The sequence below is a fragment of the Filicampus tigris genome, chromosome 9 (assembly GCF_054856515.1).
Source record: "Filicampus tigris isolate MCC_2025a chromosome 9, RoL_Ftig_1.0, whole genome shotgun sequence".
Taxonomy (NCBI): domain Eukaryota; kingdom Metazoa; phylum Chordata; class Actinopteri; order Syngnathiformes; family Syngnathidae; genus Filicampus; species Filicampus tigris.
In genome coordinates this window covers 15,989,299-16,014,014 of record NC_141225.1, presented here as the reverse complement: position 1 = coordinate 16,014,014, position 24,716 = coordinate 15,989,299, and the positions used below count along the sequence as shown (strand labels likewise).

At 43.3% G+C, this 24,716-nt stretch overlaps 1 protein-coding gene across 3 annotated transcripts in view; it reads left to right on the top strand.

The window, feature by feature from the left end:
• LOC147142247 (low-density lipoprotein receptor-related protein 1-like) overlaps nucleotides 1–23,887 on the top strand; it is a 103,958-nt gene extending 80,071 nt beyond the window's left edge. The window contains exons 46-90 of one of the 3 annotated variants that reach the window (XM_086039513.1): nucleotides 303–431; nucleotides 531–650; nucleotides 885–998; nucleotides 1,121–1,270; nucleotides 1,499–1,621; nucleotides 1,706–1,822; nucleotides 3,063–3,191; nucleotides 3,286–3,408; nucleotides 3,480–3,620; nucleotides 4,695–4,882; nucleotides 4,976–5,159; nucleotides 5,357–5,442; nucleotides 5,534–5,653; nucleotides 5,777–5,964; nucleotides 6,118–6,323; nucleotides 6,409–6,597; nucleotides 6,679–6,827; nucleotides 7,235–7,328; nucleotides 7,413–7,529; nucleotides 7,618–7,737; nucleotides 7,917–8,039; nucleotides 8,625–8,750; nucleotides 8,838–8,954; nucleotides 10,157–10,263; nucleotides 10,344–10,476; nucleotides 10,765–10,887; nucleotides 10,986–11,108; nucleotides 11,783–11,923; nucleotides 12,007–12,144; nucleotides 12,225–12,344; nucleotides 14,021–14,289; nucleotides 14,381–14,562; nucleotides 14,648–14,754; nucleotides 14,833–14,952; nucleotides 15,755–15,931; nucleotides 16,011–16,151; nucleotides 16,575–16,748; nucleotides 17,588–17,749; nucleotides 17,844–18,027; nucleotides 19,296–19,403; nucleotides 19,511–19,584; nucleotides 19,674–19,767; nucleotides 19,897–19,935; nucleotides 21,264–21,408; nucleotides 22,138–23,887. In XM_086039513.1, the coding sequence (XP_085895639.1) occupies nucleotides 303–431; nucleotides 531–650; nucleotides 885–998; nucleotides 1,121–1,270; nucleotides 1,499–1,621; nucleotides 1,706–1,822; nucleotides 3,063–3,191; nucleotides 3,286–3,408; nucleotides 3,480–3,620; nucleotides 4,695–4,882; nucleotides 4,976–5,159; nucleotides 5,357–5,442; nucleotides 5,534–5,653; nucleotides 5,777–5,964; nucleotides 6,118–6,323; nucleotides 6,409–6,597; nucleotides 6,679–6,827; nucleotides 7,235–7,328; nucleotides 7,413–7,529; nucleotides 7,618–7,737; nucleotides 7,917–8,039; nucleotides 8,625–8,750; nucleotides 8,838–8,954; nucleotides 10,157–10,263; nucleotides 10,344–10,476; nucleotides 10,765–10,887; nucleotides 10,986–11,108; nucleotides 11,783–11,923; nucleotides 12,007–12,144; nucleotides 12,225–12,344; nucleotides 14,021–14,289; nucleotides 14,381–14,562; nucleotides 14,648–14,754; nucleotides 14,833–14,952; nucleotides 15,755–15,931; nucleotides 16,011–16,151; nucleotides 16,575–16,748; nucleotides 17,588–17,749; nucleotides 17,844–18,027; nucleotides 19,296–19,403; nucleotides 19,511–19,584; nucleotides 19,674–19,767; nucleotides 19,897–19,935; nucleotides 21,264–21,408; nucleotides 22,138–22,278 (6,155 nt within the window). In that variant the 3' untranslated portion in view covers nucleotides 22,279–23,887. Of the gene's footprint in view, nucleotides 1–302; nucleotides 432–530; nucleotides 651–884; nucleotides 999–1,120; nucleotides 1,271–1,498; nucleotides 1,823–3,062; nucleotides 3,192–3,285; nucleotides 3,409–3,479; nucleotides 3,621–4,694; nucleotides 4,883–4,975; nucleotides 5,160–5,356; nucleotides 5,443–5,533; nucleotides 5,654–5,776; nucleotides 5,965–6,117; nucleotides 6,324–6,408; nucleotides 6,598–6,678; nucleotides 6,828–7,234; nucleotides 7,329–7,412; nucleotides 7,530–7,617; nucleotides 7,738–7,916; nucleotides 8,040–8,624; nucleotides 8,751–8,837; nucleotides 8,955–10,156; nucleotides 10,264–10,343; nucleotides 10,477–10,764; nucleotides 10,888–10,985; nucleotides 11,109–11,782; nucleotides 11,924–12,006; nucleotides 12,145–12,224; nucleotides 12,345–14,020; nucleotides 14,290–14,380; nucleotides 14,563–14,647; nucleotides 14,755–14,832; nucleotides 14,953–15,754; nucleotides 15,932–16,010; nucleotides 16,152–16,574; nucleotides 16,749–17,587; nucleotides 17,750–17,843; nucleotides 18,028–19,295; nucleotides 19,404–19,510; nucleotides 19,585–19,673; nucleotides 19,768–19,896; nucleotides 19,936–21,263; nucleotides 21,409–22,137 lie in introns of all 3 variants that reach the window. The other 2 variants (XM_086039514.1, XM_086039512.1) reach the window with 2 other exon arrangements.
• The last annotated feature ends 829 nt before the right edge of the window (nucleotides 23,888–24,716 follow it).

Sequence of the window (24,716 nt, the reverse complement as noted above, 5' to 3'; positions counted from 1 at the left end):
GCAGCACTTCATCATCAAGCCCCTGAAATACAATTTGTCAATTAGTGTAGCGGATCTGTGCATTTCTCACAATTCGGAACAATTTGGCGAGATTCAAAAGGGCTCGCTTGCAGGCACATTTTCGGAAATAGGCAGCACAATATGTTTACGTGGTTATTCACACTTGAAACTTGGGTAGGCACTCCAGAGACCCAATTATTTATTTACATACAAAAAGTACATTCTCCATTATGTCTCCTACTTGAAATGTATTTGAATTAACAGTGAAAACTGAATGCCGTTTTTTTATCTTCCCGCTGCAGCTCTCAATGCCACATGCAATCCCATTGATGAGTTTGAATGCGGAAATGGGGATTGCGTGAACTACACGCTGACTTGCGACGGCATGGCCCACTGCAAGGACAAATCTGATGAGAAGCAGTCTTACTGTGGTGAGAAGAAACTATTTGCTCTGATTTAATGAGGCGCAAAGCCAAGTATATTTGTTTTATTTTTTTTTTGGTGCTATAACATGCTGACTTGTGTTCCAGCCAACCGCGCATGCAAGAAGGGCTTCCGGCGTTGCGTGAATGGCCGCTGTGTAGGGCATCACTCTTGGTGTAATGGTCAGGATGACTGTGGAGACAATTCCGATGAGCTTTTCTGTAACAGTAAGTCAATATCATTTATGCTACGTGTCAATTCACAAGACAAAAGTGTTTTTCTAATGGAGAGATAGTGAATCAATTGTATTCCTGCAATATTACTCCTACTATTGCTCATAATAAATGTAACACTGTAGTGTATGCTGTCAGGTTCACTCATCACGCACTGGTGTTTTGTTTTGAAAATGAAAGGATGTTATTGATGATCACAAATTGATCTTACATTTTTGTGCTTGTCAGCCACACTTTGCTCAGCCGAACAGTTCCAGTGCAGGGACGGAAGTTGCATCACAAACTCCAGCAAGTGTGACCAGAAAGTGGACTGCGAGGATGCCAGCGATGAGATGAACTGCAGTAAGTTTGAATGAAAAAGCCCGACGCTGCAAAATACAGATAAGTGAAAGAAGAAAGGCAGAGACTCCAGACCGAGCTGTGCTGTAAAGTTATTCGCGTGTGTGTCCCTCTCTTTTTTTAAGCTGCCACAGACTGTTCCAGTTATTTCCGCCTTGGAGTGAAGGGAGTGACATTTCAGAAGTGCGAGTTCACCACCCTCTGCTATGACCCCGCGTGGCAGTGTGACGGGGCTAACGACTGTGGAGACCTCTCGGATGAGAGAAATTGCCCAGGTTCTGCAGTACACATTGATTTTCACAAAATGGGGAGGGAGTGATCTATGAAAGGTCGTTTTTCACTTAGGAGTAAGAGCATAACGTCCAATGGATTGTTCCAAATGGGAAATGAGAATTTTTGTTCTTAAAAAAAAAAAAACAGCAATGCAAATGACATTTCTCCTGTTTTTCCCCTGATTATTTTACGAGCTTATAATTAGATTGGCCATGTCTGTGCTCTTCCAGGGAGTGGAAAAAACAAGTGCCCGACGCCTTTCTTCGCCTGTCCCAGCGGAAGGTGCATCCCAATGAGTTGGACTTGCGACAAAGAGAACGACTGCGAGAACGGCGCCGACGAGGCTCACTGCGGTGAGTCTGCATACCCGAAGCCGAACGAGCCGGACGTCGTCACGCCGTTGCACGTGCTTCATTCGCTGCCGTTGAATCTTTCAGATAAATTCTGCTCAACCTCCCAGTTTGAGTGCGGGAACCACCGCTGCATTCCTAAATCGTGGGTGTGCGACGGAGCGGACGACTGCGGTGACGGCAGCGATGAGGACAGTAAATGCAGTGAGTAAAAATTCAGCTCTCATCGGAAATGACTGAGTCACTCTGCAACCCTCCAAACTGTCACAGTGCCTTTGTTGCCCACCTGCTGTTTCACAAGCAGCCTGTTGGTGGTCACACAGTAGTAGAGGTCAGATTCCTTAGAGGAGCATTAACTGCAGCTGATGGTCAAATGTCAACAAATAATTGCTGTTTTCTAACTGTAAACAGTTTATCCGTTCGACTGCATAATCAATGGCGTTTCAAATCTCCTTCCTCCCGTTCAGTCCTCTCGCTCACTTTCCTTTCCTTCACTTTGGTAGCAGCTCTCATCATACAATATCTCCTCCAGGGGACACCACCTGGCGCAGTATTAGAGCCAAAAAAGGCAGTAGTTCCTCGTGGTTGTAGGTGAGGCCTGGTGAACAAGAGGGAAGAAAAGTCTGATAGTGTAGATGTTCACTAATAATATATCTTGAACTGAAAATGGTAAATGTGGGAAAAATACACTAAAGGAGAATGAGGCAAAATAAATAAAATGGAATGTGAATCAAAGCTCTTGTAACAGCACCTTAAAACGATTCATCTTTGTGTATTCGCACATTTCCCTATTTGTGGATATATTTGGGGGCGGGGGTCAGACCTGGAGTACAGTGGAACTTTAATTTAATGGACCGTTTGTGGGATGGAGTTGTCCTTAAGAGTTGATTGTCCGTTACGTTGAAGTAATTTTTGGCGCGAAAAGCCCTATACAGTACAAAATTGTTGCTTTGTACTTTTTCCCTTCACCATGTGACGTCCACCCACTCGGGACTTGAATCCACACCGCCATCACGTCACCGGCTTTGAAGCGGAGAGCGCTGTCCGCTGAGCTAAAAGCCCGGACCGCCAGCTCAGCGGCCAATTTCCCTCTTTGAAGGTTCAGACGATGGAGGTTTAACCCGTACAATTGCGCAATTGCGATGCTAAGCTAATGCCCATACGTTCCATTACCTTTGATGGGACAGTCACCCCTAACATGGCCGCCACATACGTCCATGCAGTGCCTTTGATGGGAACATTGCCACTGCCAACATGGTCCCCACAACGATGCATGTTTCAACCTACCCTAGTCTACTTCTAGCCTCTTTATCCCAACCCAGAAACATGTGACCAGTCTCAGTCCCTGAGGTCCGTTGGTCCGTTGAATCGAGGTTCCACTGTACTCCGTGATTGCCTGATGAAGAGTTAAGTGACTTCCGATTGTTTCCTCTTTCATTGACAGAGACCAAAACATGCAGTCCCGAGGCGTTCCAGTGCCCCGGCTTCCACATGTGCATCCCTCAGCGCTGGAAGTGTGATGGAGACAAAGACTGTCCCGACGGAGCTGACGAGAGCGTCAAAGCTGGCTGTGGTGAGCACAGAGGAGACGGGGCTTGGATGCGATCAAAGAGATGAGAAAAAAAAAAAAATCATTCACTGACCCAGTATGTTTGATTGTGTCCCAGTCTTTAACAACACATGCAGCAACAATGAGTTCATGTGCCAAAACCGGCAGTGTATTCCCAAGCACTTTGTGTGTGACCACGACAACGACTGCAGCGACGGCTCGGATGAGTCGCGGGAGTGTGGTAAGTGGACCCGTCCGTTTTCGCAAACCGACTGGGTGATTTTCACAACTCGATTCTGCTTTTTGCTACAGAATACCCAACGTGCAAACCCAATGAGTTCCGCTGCGCCAATGGACGCTGCCTCATTAAGAGCTCATGGGAGTGCGATGGCGATTTTGACTGCCATGACCACTCAGACGAAGCCCCTAAGAATCCACGCTGCATGGGCCCAGGTTATAGTCACTCTATTAACATGAATATGGTGTGGCAATTTTTTATTTTGTGAGATTTAACAACGATAATCATGGCAGTGCTGAGTTCAGAGGCAGTATTTACTCTAAAAAAGTCTTAAAAAGGCCCTAAATAATTTTCAGTAGTCTCATGCCATCACATTGCCTTAAAGCGGGAATCAATCCAAACATATTTTTTTCCAGAATATGTTCCCAGCAGGCCCACTAGTTGAAACGCGGCATTCTGATTTATTTTGAGTTTGTGGAATATGTGTTAAGCAGCAAAATCCCGCCCTTTTTAGCCATCTCAGGGAGCAGCCAGGCTGTCACTTCTGTCGACTGAAAATGACATCACAACTGCTCGGGGTTCAGGTAACGACCAATCACGGCTCAGCTTCAGAAAAGAGGTCAGCCGTTATTGGTCGTTGCCTGAGCCCTGAGTAGTTGTGATGTCATTTTCAGTTGACAGAAGAGACAAAATGGCCGCCCCCGGAGATGGCTAAAAACAGGTGGATTTTGCTGCTTAACTCATATTCCTCAAACGCAATATTAATCAGAATGCCTTGTCTCAATTAGTGGGCCTGCACAGAACATATTCTGGAAAAAAACATGTTTGGGTTGACTTCCGCTTTAATGTAGTATAGTTCTACACCCTGCAAACTTTCCATCTAACCATTTATCCTCTGTAAATAATGCTGATGGTATACACCCCGGCCCTAGTCACTATAGTCAATTGCAGGACACAAAAACAGCCATTCACAACTATTGGTAATTTGCAGTCTTCAATTAACCTAAAAAGCCTGTTTTGGAATGTCTGGGTTCCCGCAGAAAATGCACCGAGAGAACAAACTCAGCACAGGAAGGCCAGAGCTGAAACTCTGAACCCAATGCTAATTATGACCCACCAAAATGTGTATTGTTATTTCTGTTCCACTCTGAATCAACATTGAGCATTATCCAAATTTTGCTTTAGCAAATATGAAGATCACTTGTAATGGGGTTTGTGAGTGTGTGTACGTGCAACAAATGTTTTTTTTTTGTTTTTTTTTCATTCTGCCCTTTTTTGGTGTGCGACAGAGAAAAAATGCAATGACACGGCATACGCCTGCAACAATGGGAAGTGTATCAACGAGACGTTACTCTGCGACCATAAGGACGACTGCGGCGACGGCTCGGATGAGCTCAACTGCTTTATTAATGAGTGCCTGAACACCAAATTGAGCGGCTGCTCTCAGCTTTGCGAGGACCTGAAGATAGGCTTCAAGGTAAGTGAAGGTCACAAGAGCGACATAAAGCGGCGTGTACATCTGGCAGTGCGTACCGAGGCTTTACCTGCTTTTTGCTCGCTCACCTCGCAGTGTAGATGCCACCCTGGATTCCGGCTGAAAGACGACGGCAAGACGTGCGTGGATGTGGATGAGTGTACAAGCACCTACCCGTGCACGCAGCGTTGCATCAACACACACGGCAGCTTCCACTGCCTTTGTGTTGAGGGTTTCCAACTAAGCCCGGAAAACCCCACCATATGCAAATCGACATCTGGTAAGAGAGCCATCCATCCGTTCCATTTATCTCTGCTCATTCGGGCAGGACAGACGAGTCTCAGGGCTGAAACAGAGACTCACGTTCACACCAATTTACAATGTTTTCCAACCTTTATTGAGCCAGGCAAAGCACGCTAAGCAAAACGGCCCTGAGAATCAGACAGTGTTACCGAATAGCTCCTCCTCTTTACACAGACGAGGAACCCTTCCTGATCTTTGCCAACCGCTACTACCTACGCAAACTCAACTTGGACGGCTCCAACTACACTCTCCTCAAACAGGTGAGCTCTGCAGCTTCCATGACGGCATCGGTTTCAATGCACGTCTGCTGGGGTTCACCGCTGGTCCTTACTAATACATTCACATTGACAGGGGTTGAACAATGCCGTGGCTTTGGACTTTGACTATCGCCAGCAGATGATTTATTGGACCGACGTGACGACGCAGGGCAGCATGATCCGACGAATGCACATCAACGGCAGTGATGTTCAGGTCAATGTGGCTTTATTTTGACACTTTTTTTTTTTTTTTTTTGGTCAAGTTGTGCAGCAGAAACCCAAGATTTATACTGTATATATGTATTAAAAATATAGACTTTTTTTTTTTTCTCGACAGGTCCTCCATCGCACATCACTCAGCAACCCAGATGGGCTTGCAGTGGACTGGGTAGGAGGAAACCTGTACTGGTGCGATAAAGGGCGGGACACTATTGAAGTGTCAAAGCTGAATGGGGCGTACCGGACGGTTCTGGTCAACAATGGCTTGAGAGAACCGAGGGCTGTGGCTGTGGATGTACGCTATGGGTAAAAGCATTTATTAAAAAGAAAACTAAGTGTTGAAAATGATTTGGTTTCAGTGCAGACGGGATGGGTTCAGTCTGTCCGCTTCTGTTTACAATTTGATTTGTCCCTGTTCTGACGCAGTAATATCTAATGCACTCCTGTCTTTTTTGACAGCTACTTGTACTGGTCAGACTGGGGTGACACCCCTCATATTGGCAGGATTGGGATGGACGGCAATAACAGGAGCGTCATAGTGGAGGATAAGATCACCTGGCCCAATGGTCTTACTCTGGACTTTGTGAATGACCGCATCTACTGGGCCGACGCCCGCGAGGACTACATCGCCTTTGCCAGTTTGGATGGAACCAACAGACACACGGGTGAAGCACACGCAGACATGCGGGAGCGGGATTGTGTCTTTTGGTGGATATTGCCACCAATGTGTGTGTCTCCTTCCACGCGTAGTTCTGACCCAGGATATCCCCCACATCTTTGCGATGACTCTGTTTGAGGAGTACATCTACTGGACGGACTGGGAGACCAAGTCCATCAACAGAGCTCATAAGACTCTGGGAATCAACAAGACCTTGCTGATTAGCACCTTACACAGACCAATGGATGTCCACATTTACCACCCATACCGTCAGCCAGAGGGTATGACCGAGTCAACTCTCAACTGCTGTCATGTCACTATTTACGGCGGCATGTCTCATTTCTTTTCACCTCGTTCCGCAGTGGCAGAACACCCATGCCAGACGGACAACGGCGGCTGCAGTAACCTGTGTCTACTCTCACCAGGAGGAGGCTACAAATGCGCCTGCCCCACTAACTTTTATTTGGCAGCAGATGGCAAACAGTGCTTGTCTAACTGCACTGCCAGTCAGGTGGGCTACTTTAAAATGATGACGTCGCCGGAGGGTTGCATCATTTTGAAACTTTCCAAGGGTGTTAAAGTTGATTCATCGATAAATTTAGGGGGTTAATGGGAATTATATGGAAATTTGCAAAATTACTTTGATCACTCTGTCGGCTGAGTTTGGCTCCAGCTCACCGGTGACCCAAATGGCAATAAGCAATATAAAAAATGACTGGATGATTAAAGTACTATTTCCTATTAAAACAAAGTAAACGTTATATTCAATTGTCCACTGTAAACTCTGTCCAACTTAATTCCTCCGTTAGCCTTCCCATGGAAAGTCTTTAGAAATTTTGGGCATTTTGGGGCCTTTGCAGCTGTAGCAAACAATTTCTAATGTCCATAAATGAGTGATCCCCTTCTCCTATTCTTCAGTTTGTTTGCAAAAACGACAAGTGTATTCCGTTTTGGTGGAAGTGCGACACTGAAGATGACTGTGGGGACCGCTCAGATGAGCCCGCCGATTGCCGTAAGCGACGAATGCTTCCTCGCCGTGATCGCCATCACGCATTACTGTTAGCTCTAATGATATCGCTTGGCCTTGTCACTGTAGCTGAGTTCAAGTGCAGACCAGGGCAGTTCCAATGCGGTACCGGAATTTGTACAAATCCCGCCTACATCTGTGACGGAGATAATGACTGCCAAGACAATTCAGATGAAGCCAATTGTGGTATGTTTACACACTGAGAAGTTCGATTTTTTTTTTTTTTTTTCCAAAATTTCTACCAGTAATAAACATTTGTGTACCTGCCCTCCAGATATCCATGTGTGCCTGCCCAGCCAGTTTAAATGCACCCACCCCAGTCGCTGCATCCCTGGCATCTTCCGTTGCAACGGACAGGACAACTGCGGCGAGGGAGAGGATGAGAAAGATTGTCGTAAGTTTTACCAGTACATTACTCATTGTCACTGTACATGCAGATGTGCTGTATTTGTACAGAAGATAAAGGGCCTTATATTGGGAATATAGTCAGATTGGCGATGCAGTACCAGGAACCCGATACATTTCCTCTCTGTATATAAGATACATCTAATGATGCCTCTGTCGTGTGTACAGCGGAGGTGACGTGCGCCCCCAACCAGTTCCAGTGTGCCGTAACCAAGCGCTGTATTCCACGGGTGTGGGTGTGCGACCGGGACAATGACTGCGTGGATGGTTCTGATGAGCCTGCTAACTGCAGTAAGACCCATCTGACCCGAGTTGGATTGCTTTGCAAAAAGTAGTACAGTACATCCGTAGGAAACTGAAATATTTTTATTTTGCTTAAAAAAAAAAAATGTTCTGAAACTAATGTATACAGCTCAATATTGCCTCTACCGCTTTGAAAATATGGCTATATAAAGGGGAACCTTGGTCTACAATTGACCAGGTTTATGGATTAAAATTTCAAAGGAAAGTTGCCGTGGTTTACGAACTGCCTTGGCATGGCTGCGGAAGATGCAGTTGAGCTTTTTCCCGCACCTCATAAACATTGTCTCCTCGCGTCACACATTCTAGGTCTTTTTTTTGTTATTTTTGCTTTATATTAGCCCTCAGTATGGCTCCAAAGAAAATTGTGGTAAAAATATGCAGGATTAAAATGGCTACGAATTTAAATTAACATTAAGTCACACTGAAGACACACACTTAGACTGCTGATTAATTTATGAGGTGACTAATATGATAGCATGTTTGAAAACATGTACTTGTTTTGTATAATAATGTCTAATTTCTTATCATGTAAAATGGCAATATTTTTGACTCACGATATCATCTGTGCTGCAGCTCAAATGACATGTGGTGTGGATGAGTTCCGCTGTAAGGACTCAGGCCGCTGCATCCCTGCACGCTGGAAGTGCGATGGCGAGGATGACTGCGGCGATGCTTCGGATGAACCCAAAGAGGAGTGCGGTAAGTAGACGGTTTGAGGAAATTTTGATTGCTATAAGATCGAAAATCCTGAAAATCTTGTATCCTTTATGTTGCTTTGATGCTCAGATGAGCGGACGTGCGAGCCATATCAGTTCCGCTGTAAGAACAACCGCTGTGTGCCCGGACGTTGGCAATGTGACTACGACAATGACTGCGGAGACAATTCTGATGAAGATAAGTGTGGTAGGTTCAAACTCAGTTTGTTACCTATTGAAATAGAACTTTCGGTACACCCACGCAATCTGAGACCTCTCTTGTGAGATAAGATGATTATTTCTCAGCATGATGCTGTGCAATTTTACACTATTTTAAAGTACAACCACAACAATGCACGTATTTTAAACAAATCAATTTCAATATGGATTTTGAGATTCTGGGCGAGACGGTGCACCAGCTGCAATATTAAAGAATGAAATTCATTTGGCATGCCCTGAGCTTGCTGACTACTGCGATATTATTAATAATGCTTGCGGGAAGATAACTTACTGTCAGCAGCTCTGGCGATAATCATGACATTCATTTTTGAAATACATATTTTACTGAATAAATTCACACACAGATAACGTGACTATAGATCTGCCGACCTTCGAGAAGAAACCCTGAATGCAAGTGGCGTTTCAATGCACTTTTTCTAGTCTTGGCTCACAAAAGCAGCATTCATTTGTTTCCTTACAAACAAGATGCACAGTTTTGTCCTTCTGTTGGGTTTTTAATCCATCAAGAGATTATTTTACTCATGAGGGTGATTAAAAACTCATAAAAGTCAGAAAAATCTTCTTGTTTTTTTTGGTGTGTAAAAAAAAAAAAAAATTTGTTTGATTGCATTCACCCAATGAAGGCCTGCGCAGATACAATTTTTTTTGTATTTATAATACAGACTTTTGTGTGTGTGGTTAGCAATGTGTCACATTTCACTTGTGTTTTGCTGTTTGAGTTACTCAACGACGAGATTCCATTTGAATCAGTCTTTTGGTCACTTGCACATCTCATACCATCTCATATCTATTTTGTATTTCACACTGGCCTGTTGCTGTGAGCCAGAGGTAGGTGTTGTCTTAGTTTCTGCTTAAAAATCTCAGCTACTTGGCCCTTGTCCTTTCTTCCCTCTTTCAATCCCCTTCAACCAACCCCCCTAAAATCTTCCACCATGTACCATAGTATACAGTATGCTGTCCCATCCCCACCTTTGCTCCCCATGAGTCATTCCTGAAACAAACAGCTATTCCAAACTTTTTTTTTTTCATCATTATTATATCCGCCCGGCGCTCAACAGACGGCAACCTTTATTATTTCTTGCAGTACTTTCTCCTTTTCTTCTGCTCCTCCTCCCTTTTCTTCCCATTTCGCTCGCTCAGCCTCCTAAACTTGGAACTCTCTTCCCTCAGTTCCTCGGCAGTGTTCAGAGAGCGAATTTTCCTGCACAAATGGCCGCTGCATTGCCGGGCGCTGGAAGTGTGACGGTGACCACGACTGCGCTGATGGCTCGGATGAGGTATCGCTCGGCGATTCCATCCCTTTAACACTCGAAATTTGACAACACGAACGGAAGGAATTGTTTTTGTTTTGCTCCAGAACGGCTGTGACGTGAAGTGTGACAGTGATCAGTTTCAGTGCAAAAACGGCCACTGCATCCCCATCCGCTGGCGCTGTGATGCCGACCCCGATTGTATGGACGGCAGCGATGAGGAAAAATGTGACACTGGTGGTGAGAAACACTTTTTGTCTTCTCAATGCATAGCCCGGTGTTTGCCAATCTTTGTAGATGACGACAAGAAGACTTTGTTCGGACAAAAATGATACCCCATACCAAAAAGCAGGAGAAAAAAAAAGCAGTCTTATTTATATCGTGCCTTCAAGATTGTCTTGAAAATATTGACAAAGCTCCTGAATATATAAGATATTAAGGAAACACTTGGGATCATGAGAAGAAATACAAAATCAGTGAGTAAGTGAATAGCCAAACATGAAATCAGAAGTGATAATCCTATTTCAGTGGGAAGACACTGCCCCCTGGATGAGTTCCAGTGCAACAACACTCTGTGTAAACCACTGGGCTGGAAGTGTGACGGCGAGGATGACTGCGGAGACAATTCTGACGAGAAGCCAGAAGAATGTGGTAAGAAGAACACATTGACAGATTCCTTGTGGACTGCTTGCAAACAGACATTTCTCCCCCTCTTAAAGCTGTTTTTTTTTTTTTTTTCCTTCTCCAAGCTAAATTCCAGTGCCCGCCCACGAGACAATTCCGCTGTCATAATGACCGCGTGTGTCTGCCAATATCAAAACGCTGCGACGGGATCAACAACTGTGGCGACAACAGTGATGAAAACAACTGTCGTGAGTTGTCATTTAATGTTGTGGACCGATTACCTCTGCCAAATACGTTGTTTACTACAATTGAAATGCAATTTGCTCTTTAAAATTTGAACAAACCATTTTAAATTTAACATGAAGAATCCCTTTTACAGTACCATTAACCCCCGTTTATTGCGAGTGATACGTTCCAGACCCACCTGCGATAAGTGGAACTGTAGAATTGCCATATAAAAAGAAATGAGAATTGAACAGGATATTTTTCAATACCAAAATGTTCACTCTAACCACGTAATTTTGTCTAAAGAAAGTCTGCTATCTTAATGCTGACATATAATGTGAAACGCCATTGATGATCTTACAAAAATAACATCCATGTTACAGTAATGCTAAACCTTCAATTAACTGCTACTTTAACACACATGGAGCAGCAATACATACAAACAGAGCATATAATCACACTCACAGGCATATTTTCTCTGCTCTGAGGGGATGGCAATTACTCGAGTCAGAAGGATTTAGTTACATGGTATGAAACAGAAGGCGTGCAACTAAATATTCTGTAATAAAATCCAACAAAAAACAATCTGTTACTCTGTTAACATACTAGTTCGTACATATTTAAATCTTGGCGGCCATCTTCTCAAAAAAGTAAATAATGACTTTGGATAAACTTCTCTTCAACTGTGGTACTCCAGAGCGTCCTCCGTCCACCCCAGTTTGTCAAAAAGATGAATTCCAGTGCTCCAATGGCCGCTGCATCAGTTCCGTCCTGCGGTGCAACTTCTTCAACGACTGTGAGGATTACGGCTCTGATGAAATCAACTGCAATAAGAAAGGTCGGTCGTGTTCGGGCGGCGATGCCGTGACGGTGGGGGGAGGCCCTCCTCCCGGTTCTAACTGTGAGAATGTGGCCCTGTAGACACCGTGTTGAATGACTGCCGCAGCAACAGGACAGTGTGTGGCGACGGAGATGAAGCTCACTGTGTGGTCAACGGGACGAGCTCGTTTTGCTCCTGCAAACCGGGCTTCCAGACCTACGGGCGTAACAGATGCGAAGGTGTGTTCATTGTCGGCGCTCCTCCCATGTCAAGTTACATGAACAATTTACAACAGGTTTTTCTGCGACTCTTTTAACAGATAAGAACGAGTGCAGGGACTTTGGAGTGTGTTCCCACATTTGCAACAACACAAAGGGCTCGTACAAGTGCAGCTGCCACAAGTACTTCACCAGAATCAATGACACTTGCAAGGCTGACAGTGAGTACACTACTTGTATACATTTTTAGCATTCTATTCAGACATTGTATGGCAAAAGATGTGAATGGACATTACACCTGCAGAAAGTGAAAATAAAGACTGTGTTCAGAATCAATCACTCGTTCCCTAATCACTATACAGTGCGCGGATGTTTATGTAGTGGACTATATAGTTCAGTTAGGATAACTGAAAAGAAAAGAAGAAGATTTTACTATAGTCCAATGAAGCCAAGTGTCCAATGTTTGGCCGTATTTCCAAAAAGCAGAACACAAAACTGCTCATCATGATATGAACACAGAGAGCATCAAAAGAGCATAAATTCTGAACACAGTCAGTTTTTAAAATGACCCTCTAAAAAGAAAATTGAATGGTACAGATTATAGGTCACTTTAATGGTTCAAAAAGTTTGAAATGAATTATCATCTTATTTTTGGACCACGGAAACCTGGCATTTCAACAAAGATCTGTCGACAGACCTTTTATACCTGCCGCATACGGCATTTTCTAATGAATCGATTGTTCACCGCTTGCATGGCGGGATACATTGAGGGCACGTTTTCAGAGGATAATCTAAACTCGCTACACTCACTCAAAATGGAGAAGTCAGTCACACACAGTCACAACATCGAGGACAGGGAGTGATTCCCAACACAGGCGCTGTCTCCAAGATGTTGGAGTGTGTCGGTGGGAGTTGTGTCCATCCACCCAGAAGCGCACGTGTGAGGTCAAATGTAGCTGATGTTAGAGCTGAAGGAGGTGGTGGCCTCAATCTCATTCCTCCTGAAGGTGTTTGATGGGGTGAAGCAACGCCATTACACCTGACCAAACTCAAACAAAAGTGGAATAGTTTGAAGCATACGGCAGCTGTCCAAAATGTCTTGCAAAGATGAATAATTTGGAACTTGGAGGTCATCTTACACCTTACACACGTGATTTCATGATTTTTGTCCGTAGTTTACACTGTCCACAAAAGCATGCAATATGTTGTTTTAAAGACGAAGTCAACGCAAACCTTTTTTTTTTTTAATTGAATATGTTCTATGCAAGCCCACTAGTTGAAACAGGGCATTCTGATAAATATTGTGTTTGTGGAATACTCCACTCGTTTTTAGCCATCTCTGGGGGCGGCCATTTTGTCTTCTGTCGACTGAAAATGACATCGCAACTGCTCGCAACGACCAATCACGGCTCAGATTCAGAAAACAGGTCAGAGAGCCCCAGAGATGGCTAAAAACGAGTGCATTTTGCTGCTTAACTTATATTCCGCAAACTCAAAATTAACCAGAATGCCGTGTTTCAACTAAGTGGGCCTGCTTGAAACAAACATATTCTTGAAAAAAATATGTTTGGGTTGACATTCCGCTTTATTAGATTTTCATCTTTTGAATTTTTAATTTTTTTAATTTTATTTTTTTTACATTTTGAGGAAAATTTGCCATGTCCAAAATTCATACTAATCCTCAATACAGGCCTATCCTATGGTAAAAATACTGTATATAGATGATAATGCTTTACATTATGCAAGAAGTGATTAGTATTTTTGAGAATGCTGCTATTCTTGTGACATATCCAGCCACAAGAAGGCCATAAAAAAAACAACAACAAAAACCACTAACTCCAATGTATTTAATTTTGAGCTCAATTGTAAGGTATAACACAATTTCATTCATTCTCAGCTCAGAGACAAGTGCTCTACATCGCTGACGACAATGAGATCCGCGGCCTGGACCCCTCCATGCCAAACTGGCGCTACGAGCAAATCTTCCAGGGCGACGCCAACGTGCGCATCGATGCCATGGATGTGCACATCAAGACAAACCGCATTTACTGGACCAACTGGCACACGGGGCGCATATCCTCGTACGAATTGCCTTCTTCCTCCTCCCCGTCACCTAACAACAACCGTAACCGACGGCAAACGGAGTCACGCGTCACCAATGTGGAGGTGAAGACACACAACAACAAAGCAGTTGACTAGCGCTTGCTTTTTTTTTTTTTTTTTTTTGTAAGTGGACCTTGGTGTTCTCTGTGTTTAGATCCCTGATCTGAAGATGCCCCGAGGCATCGCTGTGGACTGGGTGGCAGGGAACCTGTATTGGACCGACTCTGGCAGAGACGTCATTGAGGTGGCTCAGCTTAGCGGAGGGCACCACCGCAAAACGCTCATCTCAGGCATGATTGATGAGCCTTATGCCATCGTGGTCGACCCTCCGAGAGGGTAAGAAGTGAAGGAGAAGCTAGCTCGTATCGGAAGGGTGTTAAAGCTGAGTTCTAAACCATGCAAATGACACGTCACTCTCTAGGAAAATGTACTGGGCAGACTGGGGGAACCACCCAAAGATCGAGACGGCTGCCATGGATGGAACCATGAGAGAGACACTGGTGGAAGAAAACATTCAGTGGCCAACTGGTAGAGCACGCCGTACATTTCACAAACAGGTGTGCCAATTAAATGCACCTTTCGTAACTTTGCTCTCTTTTTACACAGGCCTTGCGGTGGACTACTTCAACCAGCGCCTGTACTGGGCCGACGCCAAGCTATCGTTGATCGGCAGCGTGAGGCTGAATGGCAGTGATGCAGTTGTGGCTGTGAACAGCATTAAGATTAGTTGAGTGGCACCTTTTTACGTACTTGCTTTTCTGTACAATCTGCGCATTTGCACAACACTAAAAAGGCAACACTAAAAAGAGGAAAAATACTGTAAGACTGAGAGGTTTAGTCGAAATACCACAAGCTTACGGGTATATTATGTTGAAATTGATACCGTTGAGAATTCTAGTGCATTCCTCTGTCATCTGTACCCGGAGGCCAGATCTTGCCTGCCACACATTTTTTGTGTGGCCCACTAAAGCAAATGAATTGTGTCTACTTCATCTTTCTTGCCAAAGGGATTTTTTTATTTTCATTTTGCAAAAAAAAATGACTACCGGCAGTTCAAATTTCTCTCACTTTTTACGGATACTAAAGCTTATATATTCACAATTTCGTTAGCACTATTTTACTTGACTTTAAATTGAATTTGATGTTAACAGTATGCGACGGTCACATGCAACCATATAGGTTGAGGGATTGTGTTAACATGTGTGTCTGCTCCTGAGAAGGTTTTACACAAGCTGAAATCTTTCTTTTGTATTTTCTGTTATCAAGCAGAAGTGTTTTAAACAAATATTCAACGACATTTCCTAATTGATATATAGCAAGTCTCTGTAGAGAAACAGCTATGGGAGTATTGACTTAATACGACTTCATTCTCCTAACATTTTTCATTGAAATTTTAACCTTTCATAATTGCCCATTTTTCTCTATTTGAATTTGAATTTCTCTATTTTTTTCCTACTCAGTTTTTTCTTTTTCTTTTTTTTTTTTTTTTTACTCCAATACTCCTTTCATACTGTGTTACTTTACACAGAGATCCATCAACCCTTCAGTATTGATATATTTGAAGACTACATCTACGGCATCACCTACATCCACAACCACATCTTCCGAGTGAATAAATTCGGCAAAGGCGACGTGGAGAACCTGACAACAAGAATGAACCACGCCACGGATTTGGTTTTGTACCACCGCAACAAGCAACCGGAGAGTGAGTTTGCCGCACAGCAACAGCAGCAAGACGAGAAGAAGAAAGCGTGGTGTCATTGTCAACTGTGTGCATTTTCTAGTGAATAATCCCTGCGACAGAAAGAAATGTGAATGGCTGTGCCTTCTGAGTCCAAGTGGGCCGGTCTGTACCTGTCCCAACGGACACACGTTGGACAACGGCACCTGTGTCAAGCAGCCCACTCCCACGCTGTCTCCTATCTGTGAGTATCATATCATTAGATTTTTTTTTTTTTTCTTAGTAATACATACAGCACATTAAAGGTTTGGTTTTATTAATATTTATTTAATGCAATACTGTACAGTATATATTTGTATCTACAATGTGTTTGCTTGCTTTTAACTGTTTATTGAACTATTTAAATGTATCAAGTCAATTTATCAAATGAACCACGGCAAAAAAATGCATGTCTTTAAATCAAATGTTTCTTTTGCAAGATGAGCTTCATTTCCCTCCGCAAGGTTCAGTGCATTTGAATTTATCATCTCTCAGACTGTGTGACAAAGAAAGTCATTTTGAGCGGGGCGGGGGGAACATTGCTAAGAAAGTGTGAAATGTTGCTGAATCTTGCAACAAAAGCGCTAAGAGCTATCAATGAACTTAATGCGGCGATCATTGCCTGCAGCTCCTCCGAGTGGCCCCTGCCTGGTCCAGTGTCTGAATGGTGGCAGTTGTTTCCTGAACGCCCACAAGCAGCCCAAATGTCGCTGCCAGCCTAACTATGGAGGAGATCGATGTGAGATTGACCAGTGCAGAGACTACTGCAAGAATGGAGGAACGTGCGCTCCTTCTCCAACAGGTAGGAAGCAGAAACTGATCGCGAGATCAGTGACGCAGCTGCTATCAATTCTGACCTAAAATTACAGCATGCCAACCCCATGTTAGAGAGGAGTATTTGTGAGCAACAGTATGGTTTCATGCCTAGGAAGAGTACCATCATTTGCCTTGAGGGTGTTGATGCAGAAGTGCAGAGGAGGTCAGAACGAGCTGCAGTTTTGTTTATTTATACATCTTACGGCCTTTGACGTTGTAGCCAGAGACGAAGTGCGGTACTGCAGGAGGAAGTCTGGAGCGGCAAAGTGGTAGGTTAGAATAGTACAGGACAAAACTGTGGTGTGGTGGTGTCTAGGTGTGACGGGAGTTTAAGGTTTAAGGAGTTGGGACTGCATCAGGGGTCAACTCCAAGCCCCCTCCTTTTTCTACTGATGTTGGATAGGCTGAAAGATAAAAGTAAGACCGGAATGAGCATGGACCATGATGTTCGCAAATGACGTTGTGGTCTGCGGTGAAAGCAGCGAGCTGGTGGAGGAACATTTAGAAAGGTGGAAGCATAGCGCTGGAAAGGAGAGCGATTAGCAGAAATATCGACAGGATAGTATGTGTGGGTAAGGGTGGGCGACTTTAAATGTTAGCAAAAACAAGTGCGAGTAACCCGATGACTGCGATTTGCCAACCAACACATCACATGACCGTTTGGTGATGTCACGTAAACGCTTTTATACTGTAAGTCTTAAAGTTCATCCAGTGAGGTGGGTGGGTCAGGAAAAGAAATGAGAACCAAGCTCTTTTGAGAACCATATCCAGTACGCTGTTTGTTCCTCAAAACATTAACACACAAATTCTTCCAAATGTCAACAGGCTCGCCGACCTGCCGGTGCTTGCCAGGGTTTACGGGGCCCAACTGTAACCTGCACACCTGTAGGAATTACTGCATGAATGGAGGCAACTGCACCGTCAGTGCTGGGAACCAACCGTCTTGCAGCTGCTCTCATGACTTCCTGGGCGACCAGTGCCAGTATCGTGAGTGTTGCTGGTTAATAGCTTCAACGTGCACATTTTGTTTGGAACGCAACACATATGCATAACCTGTGTGTGTGTGTGTGTGTGTGTGTAGGAGGCTGTGAGGGCCACTGTCTGAACAGAGGCACGTGTCTACAGAGCGCGAGTGGCTCAAAACTGTGCCGCTGTCTGCCTCAGTACACCGGCAGCACATGTGAGGTGGACAAGTGTCACTATTGCCGCAACGGAGAGTGTCTCCCCAAGGACAGGTTTACATCCACTGGGGAATTCACCTGCCGGTAAACAGCTCAAGCACTAAGACATGTTTGACACATTCACACTCTCTGGGTACATTATTGCTGCAAAAACTATAAACAAGATGAAATATGGCAAAGTGAGGTGTTGGTGCCAAGATATTTCTTCATAACGGGTAACTTTTGTTGGAAGAGCATTTCACTTGCTTCGAACATTTTTACATCTCCTGTGCATTAGGAAGGATTTCAGATGGTTGTGAATGAAGTTACCGTATTGCAATTTAATTATGAATAACGTTTCAAAATGAGCATCAATTATTTTATTATTGAAATCAACTATTTTAGGACATGCAAAATGTTAATTTCCCTGGCCCATCTGTCTGTTTTAAAAATGGAATGTGGCACTTGAGCACAAAACTTTCGGCCAGCTATGTGGACAGTGCTTGTTTTCACTTGCAAAGTCAAATGTTCTTGTTCTATTGGCAGATAATTTTGCCTAAATGAAGTAACCTTTTCCTCATATGACTATTTTTTTTTTTTAATTCTTTCAAGCCCAGTTGTCATTTGTCAGCTGCACATCCACAGTATGACTCCGATATCTTTGTACTTAATATTTATTGAATATCCGAAACTGCCTAAATATACGCGGACCCAAAAGACATGTAAACAACAACTTTGGATTGTAAGTGTTGGACAGCAACAACACACAAGTCAACACGTATTATAGTAAATGTTACAAATAATTTCCTTGCCGTTTTGATTTATGTGCATGTATTTATCAGAGATGTGAGGATTACAATGATGTGAGGCTCATATTGACAGGTTATATATCCAATCCCCGTCCGCTTGCATTGCAGTCACATTGGCATGTATTCACTGATTTGTACTTTTCTGAACATTTTGGTTGAATTTTAATTTGCATTTTCAGAGGCTCCTCTGTATTCTGTTTGGGTGCGGCATTTTAAGTGTAAAATGGATACCAAGTAATGTGTGCCCAAAAAAAAAACACAAAAAAAAACTTTATGCCACAGGGTACATTTTTGCCACTTTTTATTTCTTTGAACTGGGTGATCTTGTACTGTTATTTGGGTTATTGTTGCCATTCTATTAGCTTCACAAAGTTACCATGTATTTTTATTTATTTTTTTGCTCATAAGACTGACACCCTGTGGCTTTTTTTTTCTTTTCAGAGATGTAAAAAAAAAAAATCTCAGTAGCCCTTCATCATCATCGCGCAATATTTGCATTTAGAAGCTCGAGAGCAAGTGTACTAACAAAGTATTACGCAACTAACATCTTTCTGTCCTCAATAGATGTGCCAATGGAAGAATCCAGCCTAGCTGCTACACATGCGATACCAACGAATACTGCGCAAACGGACAGTGCTCCGTCAACCCTCTCACCCACCTTCCAGAATGCAGGTGAGCAAACTTTGCATCCAAGCTTTCATCGTCGGGTCCGGATGTTAAAACCGCCGCATCGCCTCATGCCTGCCTATGCTATCTCCCGCGCTTGTGCGGGCGTTCAGATGTTCTCCGGGATGGGCGGGGCATCGCTGTGAGTCAGTCACCAGTAGCGAAGGTTCCACCGGCTCAGGGGGGCGTAAGTTGACACTCAAAAAACATAACCCACCTCAATCTGCTACTGCAGTTGCCATGCGTCAATACTTTTGCGTGTGTTTTTGCGTGTAGGCACAGCCTCCATCGTGATCCCCGTGTTGCTCCTGCTCCTGCTGATCCTGCTGGCTGTAGGAGCATTGTTCTGGTACAGGAGAAGGATGAGAGGGTGAGTCCTAGTGAAACGCATCCCAATTGAGAGAGGCCTTTTCTTTTCTCCCGGATCCTTTTTATTTATTTTCTAGTTTTTCTTCTTTCCTCTCTCCTACACCGTAATGGCATCTCCTCTGCTCCTCAGGTCTAGCCGGCCCAGCAAAAGCGGCTCCAAACGCTTGCGGTAACAGTTGCGGGGGGTGGGGGGGGTGGGGGGGGCAGGGGGGATTCGCGACACCCAACCCTTTTAAACCTCGCATCTTACCCATGAGTCTTAGTTGCTGTGTAGTGTTTGGTGCTGTGATGAGTGTTGCGTCGTTGTAGCCCCTTCGGTGTCCCTCCTGTTTAATCTGCCTCTTCGGGAGCTGTAGGACAGATCTGCAGCGAGCAGATCTGTTTGTGTATACTGTACTGTAGTCTTGTAATTGTCTTTCATGCCGTCACATTGTATATGCACAGTAGGGATGAGCATTTCAAAAACGACCTGTCTCTCTATCCGGGTCGATCGAATCGATCCCTCTCGCTCTCTCTCTCTCTCTCTCTCTCCGTTCATGTAAAAATAAGGAAAATGGAAAAAAAAATGGAAATAAGTGTTTTTCACAGGACAGCGACGATATGTGGTCCTCATGTTACGTTGAAGGCATAAGTATTTGGATGAAAACAGAACAATGTATGATTGAAGTATAGGCTTTCAGCTTTTATAGATTTCACAGATAGAAGGCGTTTACAGTTTCAAAAATATTTATTTTTTTTATGGGCCCAAAAGTATTTGGATAAAGTGACATCATTGAAAACCGAAGCGTGTTTTTCATTACGTGGATGAAAATGATTTTCACTTAATGGCTGCCTGAAGTACGGGGCTCATTTAATGACCCATTTCTGAGTTTCCTCAGATGTGTGCAGACAGTCACTCAAGGCATACAATGTTCATCAGAATATTAAGAAAGTCGCTTTCTTTGTCCAAACACATTTGCATCCCTGAGAATGGAGTTACGCTGAAGAGAAAATTCCTAATTAAGCAATTGCCTTTTTTTATGAAACTTCTTACATGAATGCTGACAGTCTACACTTTAATTGCATCATTCTTGTTTAAGTTCAAATCCATTACGGCGGTGTTTGAACCAAAAGAAATCACAAATCAAAACTCCAAATACTTCACTTCTGGACCGAAGTGTATTTCACTTTGTTTCCACGTCAAACTTTGCTTTTTTGCTTGCAAATATTAGCTCGGTCAAGATTGAAGATGCTCATCCCTACCGCATTTCAGTGGTGATTTAAGTGGTAGTGATGTTATCTAAGATTTATGGTGGTTCGTTTTGTGCGGTGAGCTCCGGATCAGTTCTGGGCTCTATAGAATGCTGGGTTTGTGTCTGTGCCTGTGCTGTGGCTTTTGCTTTTCCTCAGTCCGGTTGGACGTGACGCCGTGCTCCGCCTCTCTTCATTGTATGGATGTGTGCGTGCGCCGTCACAGTGTCTGGGTCTTACATCCGGACCGTTGTGTGTGTCGTGTAGAGCGAAGGGCTTCCAGCACCAGCGGATGACCAACGGGGCCATGAATGTTGAGATCGGAAACCCCGCCTACAAGATCTACGAGGGCGAGCCTGATGACGATGCAGGGGAGCTGCTGGATGCAGATTTCACCCTGGATCCAGATAAGGTATACAGTGCTAGAGATAGTAACAAAGCACTACTTTTGTATGAATGAAGATCTCACCTCACTTCAACATACACTAGTGGCAGCAAGATGGCGCCAAAGCAATACTTGAATTACTTTGACCTGAGCACAAAAACAGGGAATAAGTGAGTAACAGAGGATAAGTACGATTGCGCTGAAGAGAAGTTGCGATTTGCTGAAAAACTCATTTATCCGCAATTTTTCTAATGCTTAAAGATGCCTCAAGATGGCTTATAGGAAAGTAGTAAACGGTGCCAAGGAAATACAGCCAGATCCAGGGATGGGTGGGGACTGATATCATGTTTCAGTATCAGTCGATACCAGCCTTATTTGGAGTAACGTGGAGGCTGCTGATACCATCAACTGATACTTCAGGCAAAAAAAAAAAAAAAAAAAAAATCGGACATTGAATAAGTCCTCCTTAGCAGTAGTTGGTGTTATACTTGAAGCTGGGAATTTTACTAAAAATTGAGTGTCCCGTTATTCGTCATCCCTCTGCAGCGTGGGTACCCGTCCGTCGTGCGTCATTCGCCTTTTTTTCCAGGGGTAAAAAAATAGTACCCGTCTATAGGCCGGTCCGCCTCTAATTTTAAACGGGCTTCCGCCAGCGATTCCGATTAAACTTTCACTCGCATCATCCAATCTACATACCACATACTACTACACACCTGATAGATTCTTTTTTTTCTGTTGTCGTTTGACTCCTCCCAGCCTACTAACTTCACCAACCCAGTGTACGCCACGCTGTACATGGGCGCCCACAACAGTCGCAACTCGCTGGCCAGCACGGACGAGAAGAAAGAGCTGCTGTCTCGCGGAGAGGAGGAGCCCCTCGTCGACCCGCTGGCGTAGGCCGCCCGTCACGCTATTCCAAACACACCCCATATTCTTGCCTTTTAGTGAAGTAAAACAAAAAAAAAACATATGGAGAAAAAAAAACAAGAAAAGAGTGGGAGAGAAAATGACAAAAAAAGTGTGAACACTGTATAAAATGTACAAAAATGAAGGACTACTTTTGTATGTGATTGCAGTATTATATTTTGTTCTTTTGAGATTCCTCTGGTCAAAAAAAAAAAAAAAAACATTTTCTATGAGAGATTTTTAATTTACACGTGTCCCTTACCCCTTTACCTAAATAGCCACTACCTCTGTGCAAAATGAAATGGAAAGTTAACAGTCGTTATCATCGGAGCAGTTTTTTTTTTTTTTTTTTTTTTTTGTTTCTTTCATTATTTTTTAATGAAATGTAGAGAGAGCAAGAGAGAAAAGAGAAGAAAAAAAAAAACATTGTTCCATTTCACCAGTGCCAATTGTTTGTTGTTTGTGTGGACTTTGAGAGGGAAAGGCCAAACTCAAAGTCGTCCAAATTTGTGCGGCTGTCGTCGTCTGGTTGAGGACGCTCGCAAGATTGTGAGACAGGTCGGCGTTTGTGTACAGCAGCGGATGCTCTTGAAATGATTGTGTCGTCTTCCTCGCACAGAATTCCAATTTGATGGTATTTTGTAGGCTTTATATGGTCAGTTGTGAAGCCAACGTGGGTTTTTATGACATGGCTCTGACAGCTGGAGCTGCTGGGCTGTTTTGAAGTGTGCAGTGTTGGAGAATGATGACTTTGCTCCCAGGTGAAACATTCCAGGCAGATGTTGTGAATATGTTGAAGCAAACATGGTCAGCTGGTCAATACTGGGAGGACCAAAGCACACACCCCAGTCCACATGGCGAGGTGGCATCACGTGACTTACAGGGTCTTCCTTGAGTTGAAGGTGAGAAAAGCTTCACTCGAGGTCCTTTCAGATGGAGCCAAGATCCTAATGGACCTTTTCTAAAATGTCGGTCATGAGTAGCTTTTTACCCTAAGTGGACCGTTTTGAAATGATTGTCTTTAAGTGCATTAAGGTCATTTGGTATTTGTGTTGTTGTTGAGCTTTGTCTAACCTACCGTGTCTAACTGGTGTGCCCTGCTGCTGCTAATGCTACCACTCTTGTCCTTACGCTCAAAATGCTGCTTCTGTCAGAAATGTGTCAGCCATAATCTTAGTGCATGTAACACCAATCTTCAATATCTGAAATTATTCTTAAAGACAGCGACAATGTTTTATTATTTTTGCATACCTGTCAGCAAGTGTTATTTTACTCAGTTGTGTTTATGTATATATATATATATATATATATATATATATATATATATATATAAAATGTGTTTTGTATTTTAATTGAGAGACAAGTACAATCATTTCTTTTTCCCGAGCAGCAGTTTTGCTAAAGTTAATTCATTTTCTAATTGTTTTTTTTTTTTTTTTTTTTTTTTTTAAATGAATGACACATAGCTTTTATAGTACACAATGCATGGAGGCTCAGACTTTCTTCTGGAAAGAGACTAATGTTTAATTTTTGCTGGAGTACTTTACAAAATAAATAACAGATATTGTTATAAATAAATCGAAAATTGTACAGACAACAAGTGGTGTGTTTTTTGTGTGAGAAGGTGTGAAGACCTTCTTGGAATATCCGTGTTGTTATTATTTGGACTTGATGACAGCGAGTGTAACATTATTATTGTTTTTAGAAAATATTGGTTCATCAAGAAGAAAATGGGCTACAGAAGAAAAATGGCACTTTTTCATTCAGGGCAAAACAGAAGGTGTTTAGCACCACCTAGTGGCTATGCATACACATCCATGTTTTTAGGGTTTCCCAAGGTAACCCCAGCACCAGTTGCACGGATTGAATTGTAATTGGGTGGACATGTCGATAACAAAGCACAAAAAGGTGTCAAGGACCCATGTCCAAAACGGAGCAGGAAGTTAGCCGTTTTGTTTTGAAGGCGGTCATACTGTAAATTGTGATTCCAGGGCTCTTGTGACAAAATCGCATTGAGGCATTCACCCCAATCGGAAGCAGGTATCCTACAAAGATTGGTGAAGCCCACGCCATTTGAGTTAATTAAATATGGACATATATCTCATTTTTTTAACCAATGTACATCATAGTATCTTTCAATAACAAGACTATTGTTTGAATATAGTCTTTTGTGTTTAAAAAATAACATTCCGGGATGGCACAATACTGCTGAATAGAACCGGAAATAGTGCACGTAGTCAGGGTGACACCCGGTACTAATTTAACAATACAGTATGTTTATCATTGTGGTTGTAGTTTTCAGTGGCGTCCAGCTGTACTATAACATGTGTTTCCTTAGTTACGAGAGTCAAAATGGTTAACTCTTTCACGGAGTCAATCTTTGAGTCACAGCGAGTAGACACTATTCGTATCACAGTATAATGGTCTGG